At 43.1% G+C, this 21,418-nt stretch overlaps 1 protein-coding gene across 3 annotated transcripts in view; it reads left to right on the top strand.

Moving 5' to 3' along the window:
- rspo2 (R-spondin 2) overlaps positions 1-19,247 on the top strand; it is a 72,960-nt gene extending 53,713 nt beyond the window's left edge. For 2 of the 3 annotated variants that reach the window (XM_032519437.1, XM_032519436.1), the window contains exon 6: positions 17,827-19,247. In XM_032519437.1, the coding sequence (XP_032375328.1) occupies positions 17,827-17,945 (119 nt within the window). In that variant the 3' untranslated portion in view covers positions 17,946-19,247. The remainder of the gene's footprint in view (positions 1-17,826) is intronic. The other variant, XM_032519438.1, reaches the window with a different exon arrangement.
- Positions 19,248-21,418: the final 2,171 nt, after the last annotated feature.

Genomic DNA, 21,418 nt, shown 5'->3' with positions numbered 1-21,418 from the left:
GGGGGGGGGTCTCTGATTAACTTCCCACTAAGTGCCTGTGCTCTCTGACCAAAATAAATATGGCTGCTGTCATTTTGTCAGCAACTGTCTTCAGAGAGCAATATTTGAAACACCCCATGATCCTGCCGGCTTTTATATGGAGAATCCATCGTCATACCACAGGCATGAGCCATAAACATGTGGAGGCCTTTCAAAGACCAAGGGGTGGAGGGATGGAAGGAGGGAGGTGGAAGAGGAGGGGTCAGCAGCGCTCACTGGGGCTCCATACTCCACATTATTGTCATCTGGTCTTTTCCAAGCAGGAAGAAAGAGGAGGGGTGTTAGTGAAGGGTATTTTTTTTCACACTCTTTGGCCCAGTTGAGTTGTGGTTTTGCTGAACTGCCTTTTGTAGACTCATGTACACACATTAGATACAGCAGTCCTCTTATTTGTTTAACCCGCTTTATTGTGAAGTGTGCATTGGTCGCAGTGTTATTCCAATAAATCCAAGCTAGCAAATGTAGGTATCTTTCAGGGATGCACTTTGATGTTAAGTAGATGTCTGTTCGGCAGCCAAAACATGGACAGAAGTTCACTCTCAGCAGTGACTACAAGCTGCATAGTTTTATAAAAACATGACCCGTGTGGATTATTTCTAAGCTTGACATCCTGCTTGCACATATTGTTTCAGCGTGACTTTGTCAAAGAGGAGGAACACTGCGTTGGTTGCGAGGCTTCCGTTGTCGTTCTTCTGGCAGAGGAAATGAGGCATATGGGCCGACATCAACACCTCCATCAAAAACAGACGTACACAAACAAACAAAGTGGCAGCAAACTGGAGTGGGGAAGAAGAAGAAGGAGGAGGAGGAAGAGGAGGAGAAGGGGAAAAAGATGGATAGAAGTGGAATGTTTTCATGTTCTCATGCCCCACTAACGGGAGCTATTTCCCCCCGCTGAGCGGTATATGGGCTGATATTGCCCATGACACGGTCAGGACCGTAAAGCGCGCCTTCACTGAACATTCCCTTGATGGGCAGATTGTGCTGTTACACCCTGTGATTTTTTTTTTGACAGCAGACGAGACACGGTCTGTGTCTTTACAGGGATGGATGGCAACAGCTTGTGATGAGATCTTTGAAGTAGGGTTGGATTCATACATGGACTCTCTTGTTTTCGTCTTTTATGAAATACTACCAGCTAGAACGATCCACTTGTGATATGATGGAGCTTTTCCTCCTGACCGCAGTCTGTGATTATTTTTTCTTCATTTTATATCAGAAGGCGGGCCAGAGAAATGGATACAGTGAGGTGTTAAAGGATTTTACAGAGCAGCTTCAGGGGTGGCAATCTGTAAAACCAATAAGGAAACCTGCCTACCCTGCTTTAAAACATTTAATTTGTACGGATTTGGAGTGAGATGTGATGATCCAAATGTAGTTTCAGAGGCCTTTCTATCATGATAGGCATACAGGAAACGGAAAAACTGGAAAATTCTACTTTATTGGAAGTGTTTGGAATGGTGAAATGCAAGCATAAAAAACAAACAAAATATCCGCTTTCTGCTTCAGTCCAGCCAAAAAACATCAAGTGCCTGTATTGGTCCGAGCCTGTGCCGGAGTACGCCCCTGTGTCGAGGTTTCTCACCTCATATAGACGTCATAGCGTGGGATCTGTCTGATGGTGCTGCATCCCTGCACCTCCTCTTTCTGTCTGCCAGACCTCCAGTCCGACGCTGCTGCCAGCTCTCCTGTGGGCCGCAAACACTTTCATCTCCACATCTCCACCACACCAGGCAGATGAGGACCCATACACACACACATGCACTTACAGACACACATTCACATAGCCGTGAGTGCAAGACCCGTGTAATAGACACCGCCAAACAATAAAGAAATAGACCTCACAGGCAGAACAAGTCTTTTTCAGTCTCTTTCTCATCCCTGTTTCCATTCTCTTTTCCTGTCTCGCACTCGAATGACACCCTCTCGCTCATGTATCACGTATCACAACGCGGAGCCGTCGGAGGAACAATGTGCATGCCACAGAGGAGGATGTGTTCGCGTGGCGCACAACGTTGCGAGGCAGCGCTTCGTGTACTTGAGTCCTCCCTCTCCAGTGGTCTGGCTGGAGGAGAAAAGAAGGAAGCCGAACAGGGGAGCCAGAAAACATCTGGTGCACAGTTGCACTGGCTCAGCCACTACTACTCCTGCTCCTTCCACCCTCAGTCCCACTCTTTCTCCATCTCTGGTGGGCGTCTTTATAGAGATATCACAGCTTTTAATTACAGAAAGAGAGCCTGTGGCTTCTGACCCACTCGTGTCCATGAGCGTGGACCCAGAGGACAGACATGCAGACACAACAAAGCAGCAAGTACAGTCCTGCCAGACCTGGGTGTCTGGGTGTGCTCTCTGTGTGTCTGGCTGTTTTTCTATATGTGTGTGTATGAATTAACAGTGACAAATACAGTGGGGGGATTGCAGACTAATCACAGTGCCATTATAGTGGTAAGTAGAGGCCAAAGCCAATTTACCATGGTTGTAGAGCACTACACCCCCATTAAAACAAAAAAAAGCTGAACACTGAGGTGATGTCACAGGTTAGCAATTTCAGCTTAACGGAGGAAATACTAGCACAAGTTAGTGACACATGCCTGTCTGCCGTGATAAACTGCTTATCTGTGAGTTGAAAGAAAATTCACTGGTCTGGAGCCAGTAACTATGAACAGCCTGCTCAGAGCAGGGTATTTATACACACGTCTAACCAATCGCCATTAAAGGTCCCATATTGTAAAAAGTGAGATTTAAATTTTTTTATTTTGTTGCAAAGCAGGTCGAGGTGCTATATAAATACTGTGAAAGTGAATGTACAATCCACAGCCTGTATTCAGAAACGGTGCCTTTAAACAAGCCATCAGGATTGTGATATCACAACTGCATTATTTATATGTAAATATATATATATATATATATATATATATATATATATATATATATATATATATATATATATATATATATATATATATATATATGTGTAGAAAGTTCTGCAACAGTGACGTTACAGTCTTTTCCCCGGCTGCAATGAACGCAAATACGGAAGACCTGGAAACGCTGACCAATCAGAGCAATCTGGGCTTTTTTGGGAGTGAAGCTTAATTAAAGAGACAGGCGCTAAAATGGAGCATTTCAGACAAAAAGTTTCTTTTTACATTAAAAGTAAATAATAAAGTTTCCACTCCCAGTGGAATATAGCGGTAAAGTTACAGATAAAAAACATATTTTTAAAGATGCTCTGTGCTCCTCGTCCCAGACATCATGTAAGTCAAAGACAAGGGGAATTTGTTCTCTGAAATATGCTGCTATGCGTGTGATATAACTGTCATTTTAGACATACGTACTATATGCAAGGATGATTTTGCAAAGTATATGTTCAGTTTTGGTGGTTGCAGCCAAATGTAGTAAATGTATTGAGTGTTTTAGTATTTCAATTACATTTCAAAATGTCAAAAAGGGAAATATGTCATTTTGGGAATTTATATATGATACGTTAACACGTTAATATGTTCCCTATAATAGAATTGATGATAAGAATGCTGTGTTTACACAACATTATACAGTTATGAACTACAAAATAACTGTGCGTCTGATTCTTAACATTTTCTAGGATAGGTGACAACCTCCCTAAATTTAGGATATTCCTACAGACATATGGCGAGTACTTTTCCCATGTCTGTTTTCTGAGTGATCTGCTATGCGAGAAATACCTACGATATTGCCTTTTCAGTGAATTTAACTTGATGGCTCTCAGAGGACAATCTCCAGACATGATTGAGTGGTCGGTGTCATGCAACTCAACCCATTCCCAGGTACCAGATCAAATCCTTTCAAACATAAACGCTCCTTCCCGCTGGGTGGCAAGGTTCAGGACCATGATCCCGACAGGCCTTGAGACATTTCTTTCGGATTAGTGGGAGCTTAAGCATCCCTTTGATTTGATTCCTTTCTCCCTCCCCTAGCTGCATCTCTGACAGATGCTTCTGCCTTCTGGAGTACACAAAACCTCTCGGCGATGTGAGACCCTGAAATGACCGTTGAAATTGCACTGTAATCATACACAGCTAAAAACAACAAGAAAATGTCTGCCATATGCCTCAAAGCCCTCTGTTTGTGTTTTAGTGAGTCGAAGGGGGATTATTGACAAGACTGGGAGAGCGCTGCCTGGATAGAGGGGACTGAGCGGCCGTGACTCTCATTGCCTGTGTCTGTGATCAGATCTGTCAGAGCCACTCAGCTGTCCGTCTGCCTGGTGTTTGACAAGTGTTTGATGCAGCACAGGCCTTAGAGAGGATCAAGCCCTTCCTGGATTGGCTTTACCTCTCTCCCAATGCAACAGGAGCTCTGCGAGCACATCAAACACACCCGTCCCCCTTTCTTCCGCTGTGATCTATTGAACTATTTTTATCAAAAACTATGTGCAGTCTGTTGGATCATCAGAGGAGACTGAGCAACAGCGCCTTCCGCGAGTTAGTTGAACAATCAAGGAAAACAAAACACGGCCGGCCAGACTTGATTCCCTCAACACTGGACATTGCACGGGGATTGCGACATGATCCTGATGGCCCCTGTCTCTGTTTTAGTGTCTAAGCCCGTCTGACTTAGCTTGGCTCCCTGCTTGTTAGGGTCTGGTCCTGTTTTGGGACAGTTGTGCTCCGAGTCCAAACATGTGAGGGATTTCCTCCCGGGGTTTCCTAGTAGAGAGTGGAATGGATAAAAAGACTTGTGCAGAAATGAGATATAAAGAGGGAATCATGCTGGACAATTTCCTCCTATATCCTCCTGTGTTCCCTTACAGACCCACTGAGACCAGGTGGAAATAGAGAACGGAGAGAGTGTGTGTGTGTGCGCACACGTGCATGAACACACGTTGTTGTACGCATACGAGGTGGAGAGGGCGACTGTGGGGATCACACACACGGTCGCCTTGTTTTCTCTCAATGTACCCATAACACCCTGCACTTGCTTAGTTATTGTTGCTACGTCAAGCTTTCTGCTCTCACACGACACAGGGCTCATATCATCGCTGTTGGGTGAAAACCACGTATGTCCAAATCTGTTGTTTTTCAGAGCTACAGCTATTTACTTCAGATAAAGTCAGACAAAATTGCCTGGGCACTGTTTCAACATTTGTTGGCAGACGTATAGGGGGACTAATGGTAATGATTTATTGAAATAATTGGTTACAAGTGTGGGATGATAGCCGGCATTCTCCTCCCTTTGTGCCATCTCTGCTATCTATTTTACACCAATTGCTTAAAGAAATACAGAGGCTTTTTTGCGGGGTTGTTAGCTGTGTGTCTACCTGAAATATTCTACACTAGTTTTTCTTGAACTTTTTTCAATATTGTACCCCCTTTAAATGACTTTTTTAAGCCAAGTACGTCCTGACCAAAAAAACCACCTATATAAAGAGGTACAATACAGCGCCGGCAGTGACAGATTCACATTTAAATGCTACATTTCAAATGATTACAGTGGAATCCATCGTTTAATTCATTCCTTATGATAGTATTGTTATATTTTTGGTATTATGCGTGACAATTTGAATTTGAATGAATTTTGATTAGCATTAGCATTTTAGCAAATTAACTAGCAGTTAAAGGCGCTCTAAGCGATGTTGGGTGACGGCACTTCTTGTTGACGTTCGAAGGTATTTTCAAACAAAACGGAGGCTAGCTCGGCCCTCCCTCCTTCTCCTCATCCCCCCTCCCTCCCCACAGTTCTCCAGTGCACTAAACCCCCCCCCCCCCCCCAAAAAAAAAATGTTATAGCCTAAAAAACGCGTGACATTGTATACCTTTATGAAAAGATTGTATAGCCTAATGTCTTATCATGCAAAAACTTTTTCATTTTTGTTTTAATAACATTGTTTTTAACTGTTTAACTAACTAAAAGGTTAATCCTTGCCATCCCTAGTCAGAATCTCAACAGTTGATGATCCATGTAACAGACACAGAAGTAATTGTTCCTACATTGCCGTGTAGAGGTATACCTAGTATTATATAGCTATTAGGAAAAGTGACAGATCAGACGTTTATTGCGTTCTTTTTGGCAGCTGAGTTTATATACTTCATATTTTCAAACAGCATGTTTTAGTATTTACTTTAAAACCTTTTAGGATCAGGACTACGTGATGTTTGCCAAATGTACCGCTCTCTGGTAATGAGTTTGGCCGCGGATTGCTCATCCAATAAAAAGCAGGACAGAGCTGCTAACATTACCCTAAACTGTGATAGAATCCAGGACCAGGCTTCCACACAGTGGAGGAACACTACTGTAACACTGGAACTCTCTGGAACCACACAAACTAATGCAGTTAGGAGGTAATGCTTTCTGCTGGTTGTGTAGTTAGTTGCAGCTTACATTGGAGCAGACCAACAATACCTAATCCATTCTTTATATTTGTGTTCTTTTCTGTGTTTCTGGCTTTAGAAAGGCTAAAAAGACACCCCTCTCCAAACTCTCCAACATGCTCTTACTGCAGCCCCAAGCCCAAGCTTGATAGGCATGCCATTTTTTGTTCATTCCATTTTTCTTAAATCGCATCCCTGTTTCCTTCGCTTGCTTCCCTGCTTTTGCGAGGAAATCATGTGAGGTGAGAGGAAACGAGGGAATGAGTTTTCAGAGAGCTGGGACGTCCTTTCCTCCAAAATCAGCTCTATGGGCGGAGTTAGCAAAACGGCTTTTTAGCTGCATGGCTTGCGGGAAGGCTGCTCTCGTTTATCCTCTGTCATAGCTTCTCATGGATCCCGCCTCGGAACAACTTCCGGTTCAAGGTAGGAAAGAGGAGCTGTTAAACAGGAGACTTGAGAAGCAGCATGTGATTCCTAAGATATACAGGGCGGTAGGGCAAACTGTGAGTGTCCACTGACATACCAATGTCCACCCTAGGGTGGACTTTAAGCATGTACGACTTGCCAGTAGTAGACAGATTGTTTGTTGAAACCCTCATTCATCCTTTCCTCCTCCACCTTAGCCTCCACCCTAGCCCCATAGGGCTGCAGAAAGCCCTTTCCTCTTAGCACACCTTATTGCGGGCCTCCTCGTGGCTGTGTTAACAACCATTTTATTCTTCTCCTTAAAGTGAGTTGGGGTTTTATAATGCAGAGGGATTGTTGGTGAAGACCCAGAGTTCATGGGAGGGGGCAGAGACAGGTAAATCCCCAAGCCAGGGCACTCCATTGGGGGTCGACCCCCCCAACCCGTCTCCATTACCCGAGGCCCAGGCATTACACTAAAACTGATCCTGGAAATGCAGATTCACCTCCTCGGATAGATAATAAATGTTCCAAATATGTGTTTAAAAGCGGGATGGGCTTTGGACGTCCTCTGGAGTGAGTGAGTTTCATTTGAGGATGCCAAGCCTGATCTGCTGTAAAAAAAATAAATGAAAAGGTAGTGTGTAAAAGTACACTAAACTGATCTGCCAAGTACAGCTTTTATTAGCTTCTACTTCTTAATGGCTCTGCAAAGATAATGAACAGTACTGAGCTGCAGCCGCTGTGTAAAGACACAGAAATGTAGATTACGGTTATATCAGAGTAGCTTGTGAGCAGCTGGTTATCAAAGATTAAATGAACAAATGCATCCATGAGGGATTTTGTGTCTACTGTATGATTGATTTCATCAGCTCAACGTAATACACTTTTCGGAGAAGAAGATCGGTGACTATCATAACTCTGTGAGACACATCCTGCTTTATATCAAAGCATGTGGGAATTATAAAATGGATCAAAGCCTTTAGAGGTCTCATCTTTATTTACAGTGGAAGACGTGGAAATCAAAGTGGGGTGCCGTTTTCTAACAGAGTCCACATCTGTAGCAGCTTCACTGCTAGAATTATGGATTTGCTACTGTGTATCCCAGCATTTTTGAAACCACTCCCTGAAATGGTGAGGCTATCTTCAGCTCAGCCCGCCTCGCCCCCACGCTCACAACAAATACAAAAACAAACAGACCCACACCAGCGCGGGGCCTCCCTTTGATAAGTGCTGAGCTTTATATTTTTCTCATCAGAAATGAAACACAACATTAAGCCATTCATTAAAGTCAACTGAAGCTAATCATCCCTCATTTACCCACGTGCCCGGGGGCAGGAGAGCCCCATATACTTAGGCCCAGATGTGTCGATGAGTCAGTGGGGAGATAGCAGACCGCAGAGGGGGCCTGCTCACTTCACTCTGAGGCCTGCGGTTTTTTCGAGGAGCATCAGACCCAGCGGGCCGGTCGGGATGCCTGGTCGCTGCCTGGCTGCTGACGTTAGCCCCATGACACCATTGGCTGTGTGAAGCCACTGCAGTACGCCAAGGTTCCATTTAGTGGGGGAAAAAGTCGATAATGATCAGTTATATGCCTTTGTTTAAAAAATAACTGAATAATGAAGAGAGAGCATCAAACCTCAATGGCTGGCACGTTTTCAAAGTTTTGTAGTGGCAGCAGGCTTCTATTGAAATGACGTCTCCTCGCTGCAGGGGGCGACAGCGTGCGCAGGACACATCTTTGCTTATAACCCCTGTGTTGCCTTCACAAAAAAATCAACACTTATGTTGACGCTTTTGTAGATGTTTGACACTTTGACGTTTTCAGCACTAGAAAACACTAACTTATTAACTTTAGTTTTGCCGTAATTTTTGGAATTTATGGTCAATAAACCTCTTTTCTAGGAAATTATACCTAATGTTTGAGTTAGAAAAGCAGAAATTAGGAATTATTTAGACTATAATTAAAGGAATGGATGTTGATGGCTAATCACAGACTGGAATATGTCAACTTTTACTCAATACTATTTCAAAACCACTTAAATTTGTTTTTTTCAAATGCTATGAAATTGAAAGAGACACCCCAAAATGAATGAAAGTAGAGATTTGTACTTGCCAAAGATTGTTGTGTGGAATCAATCATGTTATTTTGGGTAATTCCAATTGGGTAGTTTAAAAAGAACATTGATATAGGAAAAGGGGTCAATTTGACCCGAGGACAACATGAGGGTTAAAGCTCGACGACAAGTCGTTACGTTGTGGCAGCTTCGAGCGGAAGTGGGAAAACCCTAACAATTGGCAGGATGTCACAGCCCAGAAAGAAACCATATAACGTCATGTGATTTAACTACTCAGAACTAATTTCTTCTTTGCTGTGTCTGGTACCCTCACCAGACATTCAGGAATAATGGCTGAACCGCTTTACCACTGTGAACCACTGCTTTGGGGCAGTTTAGGAGAGACATGCTTATATTTTGATGTTGAGTTTATAGGAAACGCGTTCTGTTTTTATGGTGGATCTGAAGCTGTTAGGGTTAGGGGGAAATTAATTTGGGCAACAAGGGTAAAACAACGATGGCCATTTTTAAATGTGGGCTCAAAAGCCACGGTGTATTTTTTTTTCCATGCAAACAACTTTTTCTACTTTTTCCAGTCAAGAATGTTCCTGCTGCACTAGTCATGCATTGCAGTAGTTAAACTGGTGACAGTACAAAAGCCAATGCACTTTTTAAGGTGTTATAAAAGGGATATACTCAAACTAGAGATCAAAAACTCAACATTGATAGCACTACTTAACACGGTCAACTATCCCTTTCCCAAATAATAACCTCACACTTTCTTCTCCGTGTAGCGTGCACGACATCCGTGCTTTTCTCTGACATGACAACCTCTTGTACAAAACTAAAGTAACGAGCCAATTATGTAAAATGTAAGGAGTAGAACGTACCAATATTTGTGTTAAACTGTAAGGAATAAAAGTAAGATGTCGCCACAAAACAATAGTAAAATAAAGTAGAAATATCAGAAAAATTGACTTGAGTACAGTACAAATACTTTGTTACTTCCCATCTCTGCTCACCTCCAGGAAATTCCAAAGTTGTCTTATTTATGTGTTTTCCTAGCTGCAAGGTATGCATCGGTAGCTTTTGCTGCTTTCACGTTATAATTTATAATTTAATTTACATAATTATTTACACTCTTTATCAATCCCATATGGGGAAATTACAACACTCTGCTGTTATTGCACACTACACACAGGCCTGAAATACACAAATGCTCAGGTCCTTTACATGTACTAATGGAGAGATGTCAGAGTGAGGGGGGTGCAACTGCTGAACAGGCGCCCTGAGCGGTTGAAGGGGGTTCGGTGCCTTGCTCACGAGCACCTTGGCCTGGTTTGACTGCAAGATTAGCATTAGGGCTGACCCTCTTGGAATAATGCATGCAACTCTTCCAAATTCCTATTCTGCCAAAGTTGCGTGAATGCAGCGTTTGCCCACATGGGTTTCGCCGGCATTCTTCACTGTGGTTTAGTTTAGAGTAGCAGGGTGTGTTAGCCCCGCAGCTTCACTGTGTGCACTGCACCTCTGGTGTGCTGCATTGCAGTCACAGATGCTAAGGTAGTGATATATACCTCAGAAGATGTGATCCCGAGTTGTTTAAAGGCACTGAGCTGGGCTGAGTAACGTAAAAATAATGTCATTTTTCAGTGAGTAACAAGAAACTTATTACATTTTTTCAATTCACTTAAATAAAGTAAGTTTGCGGCACAGATGTTTTAATGCAAACGCTGTATATTGACTTTAATAATTTAAGGATTACAGTGCCATGTTGACATGTCTGCATCAAAGGGCGTCTCAGAAACCTGAGAAATCATGCCCCAAGTTTCCAACTTGGAAATTTGACCTAAGGGATTATGCCATTTAATTTTTCCAAGTACAGTAGGAAGAAGTAATTCCCAACTTTCCAACAGTGCTGAAACACTGCATGAGTGTTTAAGGAAAGGTGTACTAGAGGAAACAGCTCTGGAAAGCCAATTCCGACTCTTTGAACTGTTTGGAAGTCGGCCTAATTTAACATCTGTCATCGAGGGTTTCTACTTGATAACGTACCTTTGAGCGCTCGAGCCAGAGGTGGTAACCCAAACAGCACAGGGGAAACAGTCCCCGTATTGTGAAACGCAGCAGAGCGTGACTTTGAACTCTGAGTAGACTGATGGATGGAGAAGAACTTTAATGTCACATGTAACATCATCTGTTCTGTAACCTTACTGGACAGGTTGGGGCTGCTTCTTGCTGGTGTGATCGGCCTTCTCCAGAGGGGGGAGAGAGCACACTGTCTGCACTGACCATCAGGCGTATTAATCACCGTCTCAGTCATGCATGTGTTGCCGGGACTTCTCCGCTTAGAGACCTTAATCTCCGAGTCGGGTTTTCGCTTTAACTTATTGTCAGTGAAACGAAGCATCAAAGGGCCCGAGCGGTGAGCTGACCGGCTTTTTTAATCTCCGCGCAGATCCTCCGTCGGGTCATAGATGAGAAAATAATGACCGACCTAATCCCAACATTAGCTTTTAAAAATCGGAACGCATATGTTTTACATCATTCTCGCCTCGCAGCGCGGTGATAGGAAGCAGAGCACGGGGGAAAGGGGAACGACAGAATGAAAAAGTGAATAAAAGAGTGTGATCCAGGGTAACCTTGTTAGGGCTAAGTGACGCTGTGCAGAGAGCCTCTTGTCAGTCGGTTGGCAAGATGAGCTTCTTGTAAATGATTGTCCTCTCTGTCATAAGGCTCATTTCCTTTTTCCTACATCTGACGTCTGGGGCTCTGACGCAGTATTTCCCAGCAGTTTTCCTCCCAAATATTGTAGCTTTTTCACTTTGTCTGTATTTGTTACAAAGTCCCACCTTTTTACACATAGGCGTTATTTTCATCTGTATCATGCTGTGCGAATCAAAATGTGAAATTACCCTTCTAGAGCAGTTCCCTGCAGGCGGTCAACAGTACACGGCGCCGTGAAAAGTGCTGGCCTACCTCTGGCCTACGCCTTAATGAACTATTGGTCACTTGAGGTCACTGTGTCCCACCTATAAATCAACTGAAAACAAGGTTCGGCAGCAGAAGCGTTAGCGTCCGTAACCTTTTCCCAGACAGAGGAGTTGTCGGTGTGTGAGTAAAAGAGACCACTGGCTGGCTACAGATCCGTTCCCCTTCACAGCATTATAAATGTATGTGTGAGGAGGCCCTTAATGGCCGCTAATCCAATTTCTGCCACTGAAATCAAATCTCACTGGCGCCAGTACTTCTCTCCTTCCCTCACAAATAATGGCCTCCGCTTCGGCCTGTTTATGAAAAAGACGAGCCGCCAAAAATCTCGTTTTTTGCCTTCCTTAAATCCACCCAAATCTTCACCAAAATTCGTTTGAATTGTTTTTTTTCTTCTTCCGCCCAACCCAGGCCCTCCATCCCCCATCCCCATCCCCATCCCCATCCCTATCCCCATCCCCACCCCCATCCCCATCCCTGTCCACCCCCCTGCCCCCAACCCCCTCTCTTTGTCCTACGAAAGTTATTAATTGACCGTCTGTTTCGAGTGGAGGGATGAGGTAACAGGAGAGCAGGGGAGAGTTTTCAGCAGTATAGGATCCCATTTACCGTAGGTCCTAATGCCTTCTCGAGGTCCGCCATTGATTCTTTTCTAAAACCGCAAGCAATGGAGATAAGATTAGGCCTTCGATTCCTGCACTGCCGTTAGTGGATGAAATGACTTGGCCTGTGCCGACAGTCGGTGCATTGCTCTTTTTTTTCAGCAGGTCATGGCCTCTGGGATTATACTGTAGGACAACATACAGATTCCCCCCCCCCCCCCCCCCCCCCCCCCCCCCCCCCCCCCCCCCCCCCCCCCCCCCAAACCCTCTCCGCAGTAGCCACGGGTCCAGCAAAGAGACAAAGTTTTCCTCTAACCTATGCTGAGTGACAAAATGGTGAATAAAAGCCTTATTTCCGAGAATATGACACTGTCGCCCATGTAAACGTATGCATATTCTTGACTTTGGTCCCTATTTCCAAAACAAAGATATTAGCTTTGACACTGATGAAGGGAGCTTTGGCTTTGGCTTCCTTCCCCCTGGATATGGATTTGACTGATTATCTTTCGGAGCATCAGTTGGACAAGCAATCACATTGCCGTTCCGCAAAGGAGATATTATTCTGGAGTGCGAGCCTAATAATATGATACGTCTAATAGCGCTTAACTCTTAGTTGGACCTTCACCATGCCGTCGTCTCAATTATTGCTGAGAGCCTCAAAGAGCAATGGCAGGGACACGGAGAGGGGGAAAGGGAGAAGGGAGAAGCCAAATGGCGGGGAAGAAAATGAAAAAGCGGTGGATTCCGGCTGGCTTTGAGAGGTTATGGAGGAACGTCTACCACAGTGCGTGCAACAGGAGTTTAATATTTCTTTTTCTCACTGGTTTGGCAGCTGAAACGATTGAAAATGACACTTAAGTATTTCTCAAGCTCACATAGGTGATATATTACAATGACTGATGCACAAGCATAAAGGGGATATATAGGGTATAGGGTATAGGGCTGATCATTCAGTCAGTCACCCACACACACACACACACACACACACACTCGCAGACACGTAAAATACTTCCACAAACGTCATTTTTGACAGCGGTAAACAAGCAGCCAACCACAGGCTCTGTTTCTCATTCAGAAATACAAAACATTTTGATTTGCTCTTGAGATTTGTGTTTGTTTGCTTAATTGAATTTTCATTTTCAAACCCAAATGTCAAGCTGGCAGAGGAAGATCATATCTATAAAGCAAAACTAAACATTGGTGAAATTAGGGTTTGCAGTTGTGATAGTAAATGCAGCCAGAACGGAAAGAAAAGTATATCTAAAAAAAAACAACTAAATAAGGATTCTAATTTCCTGATAAAAGCCATACTCCTTTGATTGGATCCTCACTGTGCCAGTTACAAAGACAGTAGATGATTTAGAAACCTGCTGTGCCTTCCAAGACGAAATTATCTTTACATGCTCTGAGATTTATGAATTTTGTTCTTGGTTTTGAAAGCAATTGAGATGACTTAATCATTTCTTTCCAGGCAAATTAAACTGTTTCCTCTGTGAACCCGGGTAATCAGCTTAAGTGATTACATCGGCCGTAAATATGAGATGATGAAAGCAGTGCCCTGAGGAAAGGCTAAACGGGAGTTCTTGGTTGGATATGATAGACCATCTCTCTGCTATCAGAGGCTGGGGGAAGGGGCTTATGTGGGGATTGGTTGCCCTCTAGCTGTCAGCGTTGAGATTGGGTTGTAAAATATGGTATAGATTGTTGTGGAGGTGAGGTTATGATGTCTCATCAGTTAGTTAGCTGAAGCTTGAAACAAGTTAACACTTGAGTTGAGCTTGATTGAAAGTATTCGGTGTCTGACGGGAAATAAAAATGATAAAGCAAAACAAAAATAACATGGAGTGCATCTTATCAGTACACAGGATATGATATCCAAATGAGATATCCAGAATCTGGTGATTTATAAAGGTGCAATTGGAAAGCTTCAGCATCAGGCATCAGGCATCTGGCATCAACTGAGTGGATTTGGTTCCTGCTGTAAAAACTTCCCTAGTCTTCTTTTTTTTTTTTTGGAATAGTGTTTTGTGAATTCCATGTGTACCATGTTAATTTGACTCGACAGCTGACACGACTCAGCTACCTTATTTAGATATGTAAAGCAAGATATCAAAATGGATATTGATCCTTTTTGCAATAACAGCTGGGTACAATTAGAGTTAGCTAAGGCTTGCTGTGGCTAGTTTTTTTTGGCTCAGTTTTGCAATTATTAAAAAAAAAAAATGGGGAAGGAAATAGGGACATAATGGGTGAAACAATATGAGTTAATATGAGTTTGATCACAAAGCTTTCAAAAGTTGTCTTTTCAATGTAAATTGACTAATTAGGGAATCTATGCAATCTATCAGCATCGCATGAACTCCGTATGCATGTGCAGTGGTTTCTTCCCTGCAGTTTTGTGTGTGTGTGTGTGTGTGTGTGTGTGTGTGTGTGTGTGTGTGTTTGCATGTGTCCGTGCGGTGTAAGCGCTGTTACAGAGCGCGTTAAAACTCTTTGGATTACAGATCTCCTGCCCAGTCCCGAACTAGCCAGGAAAAAGTATGTTTTAACCTAACACCCACATATGTCTTTGTTTTTCATGCAGTTGCTGTAAATACAGGCTTTTTTCAGTTTAAATGCTGCCCTGCGTCCCAGGAATGGCCCACGAAGGCTCTGCCCGTTACAGAGGGAGTTTAATGCTGCATCATGTACTTTATTGCCGTCAAATGTAATTCGTCTTGAGTTGATTGCACCGTAAGCTGTGTTTATCAGGCACCTAGCAACACTGTTTTGAACGAAAATTACCTCTTTAAAGAGCAATTAGGAAAACCAACCTATAGGCCAAATGCCTCTCAGCTCCAGATTTACTTTACCGTAGCGTAAATCATGTAAAAAAACAAAAAATCCAAAGTGGCATCAGCTAAGCAAGTGTACAAAGTCCACCAAAGTCACATTATTCAATTGAAGGCCATGAGCGGTTGATGGAAGAGATGTGAACGTTGTTTTCAAAGGGGGATTTTAACTAGGAGCTGTGCGCGAGAACCTTTATTGCCACGGCTCAGATTGGCAATGTGACTCAAAGTAACAAGATTAGATTAATTGCAGGAAATAGCTCTGAGATGGTTTGATGTTTGCATGCATCTGTATTATTCATTGGGAGACCCTGTTGGCTGAGCAATATCTTGCTTTCTCATGCGTGTCGGCTTAAACGAGTGAATATTTTCAAATCAGTGTAGCCCTGAGAATGGGAAATAGGTCTTTTGCAGGGGTGCTTAAAAGGCCACCGCGATGCCAGCACGTATGAGAAGGCAATTAGAGATAATGCCGCATTCTACACACCGTTACCTGTTTTTTGTGAGAGAAAAATCTCCAACAAGTGCAGTAATAAGACCACAAATCTTATTTTTCTGCAGCGTTTTCCTGTGCTTTCCCTCTCTGTGAACCATGGCGTGGCTTGTTGCTTTGTGTTCTAGATCAGGATTCAGATAGCGTCTCATCATCCAAAGCCTTACTCTACTTTCCCCTCCCCATTAGATTTTCTTCTCCCTTAAATTCCCTCACACTCCCCCCCCCCCCCCCCCCCCCCCCCCCCCCCCCCCCCCCCCCACCTACATCTCGCACACACACCTCGTTATCTTATTTGTGGCCTTGGCAGCCAGATTGTTGCCTTGCGGTTCGGTAGCCAGAGTTTTCTCTGTCACAGACAGCCGTGGGTGCAGAACCTTCACCACACGCGCTTCCATGAGAGCGGGAAGTCAGTTCCCAGCATGCTTTGCCCATCCCAGTGAAACCTGGGATGGATTAACCTTGGGCTGGAAGACCTTTCTAACTTGGATAGAGAGTTTTCCAACTTCCCATACTTATCTCCCCTCTCTACTGCAGTGGCAGTGAAGACTGAGGTCCAGTCCCGAGTGCTGGGGCAAACCAAGACCTGATATGTGATGTTCCCTCATATACGGTTCACTTCTTTATGTACTGCAGCCTCTTCAAATGACAAAAGTTGCAGAACTTGTACGACAAGGGCTTTTATGAAATCTTCATGAATAATTTATGATACTCGAAGCACACTTTGATTCTTTTGTAGTTGCTTGTTGTGCAAATCAAAACAGATTTCAAGTGGTTATCTTCTTATTCCATCACCTTTATCTCTTTACATTTTCTCAATGCTTTGATGGTGGAATGAACTCCAAGGACCGAATCCTGAGTACCACAACATATGCAGATAGAGTTCACTAAATAATAATAATAATAATAATAATAATAATAATAATAATAACAACTCATTTTATTTAAAGTGCCTTTCACGACACCCAAGGTTACTTCACAAAGAAACAATCATCAAATATCGTTGAAAGTATAGTCATCTCATAAAAAAAAGAAGAAAAAAAAATACAAAATAAAAGCAAAAATAAAAATAAAATAAAAAATAATATATATAATGTTCAATAATCTATTCCACAGCAGTCTGTTTCATGACTGTGCTTTTAGATCCCTTCGTGTTACAGAAGTGAAGCTCACTGGTCATTAATCGGTTGCTTGGAAACAATTCTTTGCACCCATCAATATGTTGCGTCATCCCATCCCTAGCTGTTAGGTACAGGTACAAATACAACACAACATTCAGTCTGACTGTATTCAAGTTTGAATAGTGCAGTCACCAATACTACAGCCCTGTCCCTGGTGCACTAAAAACAAATCTGCATAGTGCAGCGCCACACTGCTGCCAAGCACCTCCCGAAAGCGAGGCCAGGTCGATGAGGTGATGTGATGGATCTGTTTGTTCTGTGTGGTTCTGTGTGGAAAAAAGAATCTAAAACGTCCGCGTGTATCAGGTATTTTGTTTGTGAAAAGATCTGAACTTTTCACAAACAAAATACCTGATACACGCTGACGTTTTAGATTCTTTTTTCGTATGGATGCGTCAGAACTTCTCGTCAGTTTCCCTATAAGGACTAAGCTAACAGAAGTACACATTTCTGTCAGAAAAGCTGAGAATTGATTAGGAAAAAGCAGCTAGGTGGATGACATGCAGGGCAGGTCTAAGCTACCTCGGGGCCCTGGGGCAGCAACAAGATGTGGGCACCTGTTGACGGATTTACAAACTGATTTGCAATTAATCAAGTTACCACAAAGTAATTGCCGCACAGAAAACCTTTGACCTTCAGGGCCACTAAGTGTCTGGGGGGCCGCTTTGCTCTGCTGGTAGCCCAGCCTTGGCAGTCCTGTCACAGTTGCTATAGAAACAGATCACGCTGCATTGAGAAGAAGGACTCTGACATGAGGTTGTCTGAAACACAGGAAATCCATTACCTGGAGAATTTAACAAGTGCAGGTTGCACTGATCAAAGGGATAACCACTTCTCTGTTTCTCCCCCCCCCGCCCCCCCTTACCCCCCCCCCCAGGTACTCAGGGAAGCAGCGACCCAAGAACCAAAGAAGAAGAACAGCAGAGGCTGCGGTTTCGGGCCCAGAACCAGCACAGCGACCACTTGGCCTCTGCGCGCCCCAGCCGTGAGGACTAAAAAAACTACAAACTAGACTTCCCATTAAAAAAAAAGAAAAAAAGAACCAACGCAACGCTGCTAGCCGCTGCAAACCCCCCCCCCCCCCTCCCCCTTCCCCCTCCGCCCCTGCACACCAGGAAACACAACCACAACTCCAAGAGTCCGTCACTACAAACATATTTTCTAACGTACCGTATCAGTATCAACACACTACACATGCTTCATGCCTCCCGCCGCCCCCCAGCTGCAGTAACCAGCCAGGTGACTCTCAGCCCCCCCCCCCCTTACCTTGCCTCGTGGACCCTTTACAGTTGACAACAAATTTCCTGTCATTAACAATGCCATTAACCGTGCAGAGTGATGGAAGACGCAGGGGCAACCAGAGACTGTGGAGGCGGGAGAGCCGGATGGAGGGAGGCGGGTAGGAAGGGAGGGGGGGGGCGTGTAAAAAAAAGAGAGAAGATGAAGCTACAATAGAGATTCGACTGAAGCGAATGATGCTGATGGACAAGAAAAGGGCATCTTGAACTGAAAGAGACAGTTTTTTTGTTCCTATATTTATGTTAAAACCACCCTCACCTTCCCCTCTCAATGGAGACGGAGCGTTCCTATGTGTGGCCTTTATGTTATGTACATTTTTGAGAGTAATATTAAAGAAATTACCATGCATAGTTGCAAAGTATTTTATTCTCAGCACAAACTGTTTACGTTCAAACCGCTTTATGCTCTAACTGTATAGTGTGGATATAAAACAAAAGAAGAAATTTAGTTGTTTGACAAGCATGGCAACAGACTCATGTGTACATAGTTTATCTAATTATGAAAGCTTATTACTGTATTTTCAGTATTGACTCGTTCACCATTCTAAATGTTTTAGAGATTAATTGGTTGTAATACCAAGCTGCAGATTAAAATGATTAAAAACAAATAATAAACATAGCCGCCACTTAGCTATTTCATTTATATGGTATATATTTGATTTATTTATTAATTCTATTTTGTACTTTTTTCTTGTTCCGTGAGAACTTTTGCCTCATACTGTTACTCTTATATGCTGAAATATTCTTTGAGTTCCTTATAACAGTGCATATCTTTAACACGTGGAAAAGGGTTTTTTTTCTTCTGATGTCATGCAAAGTCTTGTAATACATTCATTTGACCTCATCTACTGATTTCAATGTTTTCAAGAAGACGCAAAAAAAGACAAACCCATGCTTTGACATATTCTAGGTTTAATGATTAGGATCCAGCAAATGTATGGTCATAGGACTGCATATGTGTACATTGTGTTTTATTAAAAATACATTTCATGTGACTGTACGGTGAAGCCTTTCATTATTGTCTACGGCTGTAATATACAGTATGTGGCTGAACTCCGAAACTGCTGTTTCCTTGTCTCACTTCAGTGTACAATTATGTGATTTAAAAAAAAACATTTGTGAAATCCATCACGTTGCGCCGCCTCCGGCCAAAAGGATTGGACATGGTCGATTGGGCCTAAACAGCATGACGGCACTGTTAAGGGCTTGTAATTCACGATGACGTATCCCCATGAGTGGCACTAAACCAGCGCATGTCGTTGGTGGCTCATTCATTTCCAACATTGTACCGTAACGCCCGCACACACACACACACATACACACACACACACAGTTTCAATCACCTCTTTATGCGATGCATGTCGCACTTATTCACTTTTGTGGTCCACAAAACATCAAATAAACACATAAAAAAGTCTACTCTAGGCTATGTCTGCCTGGTACATGGGCAAAGAAAAAAATGTCAGAAACATTAAAAATGTTTAATGAAAGTCATGGCTAATTTAGCTCTAGATCCACTCTATGTAATCTTTGTCCCAAAAGTAAAAATAAATAAATGAATAAAGCTAAATCTGCCGGAAAGCTTATGGATGCACAGTAGCAGATGAATCAGGCGGTGTCACATGTGTATCAATGTGTGAGACACAGACCACACTCTTCCTGCTCTGGTTAACCCGCCTGAAGTCACACATGATATTTCCATAGAGAGGCTGTCAGTGTTGAAATACCCAACTCTTCATATGCTCCATGCCCATCTTAAGGCCTAAGGCCGAGCAGTTTTAATCTTTCACAGGTGTTCAAAGTGGCACGGCACATTTTACACACAGGAGGCTACACTTCCACCGAGTGCTATCGCGCTGTGGAGCCCCGAAAACTAACGATATACAGTAAAAGGTTGGAGGTTAAAATATAATGGACTACATCATGTACAAATAATAAATAAATGACATAGCTAAAGCTAACTTTCGTCCAACCAGTGCATGTTGATCACCTACTTCCTGCATACTGTGTCCGGCCTGCTGCATCAGTTTAGAAAGTCAAACTCATCAATGTATAAACTTAGAAGGCTATGATGCCCAGATAGCTGCCCATGTGTAGAGGTTTGCTCCTCGATGCTGCAGGCCCTGGTTCGACTCCGACCAGCGGCCCTTTGCTGCATGTCATTCCCCTCCTCTCTTTCTCCCCTTTCATGTCTTCTGCTGTCCTGTCAAAATAAAGGCCTAAAACACCCCCAAAAAATTATCTTAAAAAATAAATCAATCAAAACAGTGGCTAAAGCGTTTTAGCCAGCGAGGCATGTGATTTTAAAGAGACAGAAAGCATTCAGTCTCACACTTCATCTACTAAATGTCAAGGACGACGGAGTGTCACAGAGGAACTGATGTCACATTTTGTAAAAACTGGCAAAATTCAAAAGGTTCGATCAGCTAATTTAGAATAACTAGAATCGGACTGCGCGTCCCTGCTGAAGGGAAGGCAGGACTGGCAATGCGAGACTACTACTGACTCATCATCATATGATGAGGAAAAGAAAATGTCGCCTGGGGAAAAAAAAGGTAACTTATTAAGTATGCGTCAAGACCACAAAAATGAGGGAGTTAAAATAATAAAATGAGATAATAAAAAATGACAGCAGAAATAACAGCAGAGTTAAGTTGATTCTGTTTTTATTTCATTGAGACAACTGATTGGTGGATAAGGACAAAAAAAACTTTATTTTTGACTTGTCTGATAACTCATTAGACACATTTTGTCATTCGTAGCCCCATATTGTTGTGACATTATCGTCCTAAAAGTGCATATTCTTTTCAAATAGGTTATATGAGTCATCATTGACATACAATTGCATGTTCCTTTCATATATTACGTCAGTAAGCGGATCTGTGTAGCCAGTTGGACCCCCAATGAATGAAGCAAAGCAGAAAGGACTGTTGCAGGGAAAGGAAGAAGACGTGGATGTTGTGAGTTGTTTTTGAAGACATCTGCTGCTGGTTACAAGTTAATGAACGATTCACAGATGTCATCCCCTGGGCCAGACTATCACTGCTCCAGACTGAGGGATTAAACCTAAAGGCTTACGGAGAGGAACTGCACTGAAGTGGATTCATTAAGCACAAGACCACCGCTACAGCACACATTGCAGCATCTACAACGGAAAAGAAAAGAGACCCA

This window comes from Etheostoma spectabile, chromosome 6 (genome assembly GCF_008692095.1).
Source record: "Etheostoma spectabile isolate EspeVRDwgs_2016 chromosome 6, UIUC_Espe_1.0, whole genome shotgun sequence".
Lineage (NCBI taxonomy): Eukaryota > Metazoa > Chordata > Actinopteri > Perciformes > Percidae > Etheostoma > Etheostoma spectabile.
This window is presented reverse-complemented; position numbering and strand designations above follow the sequence as displayed.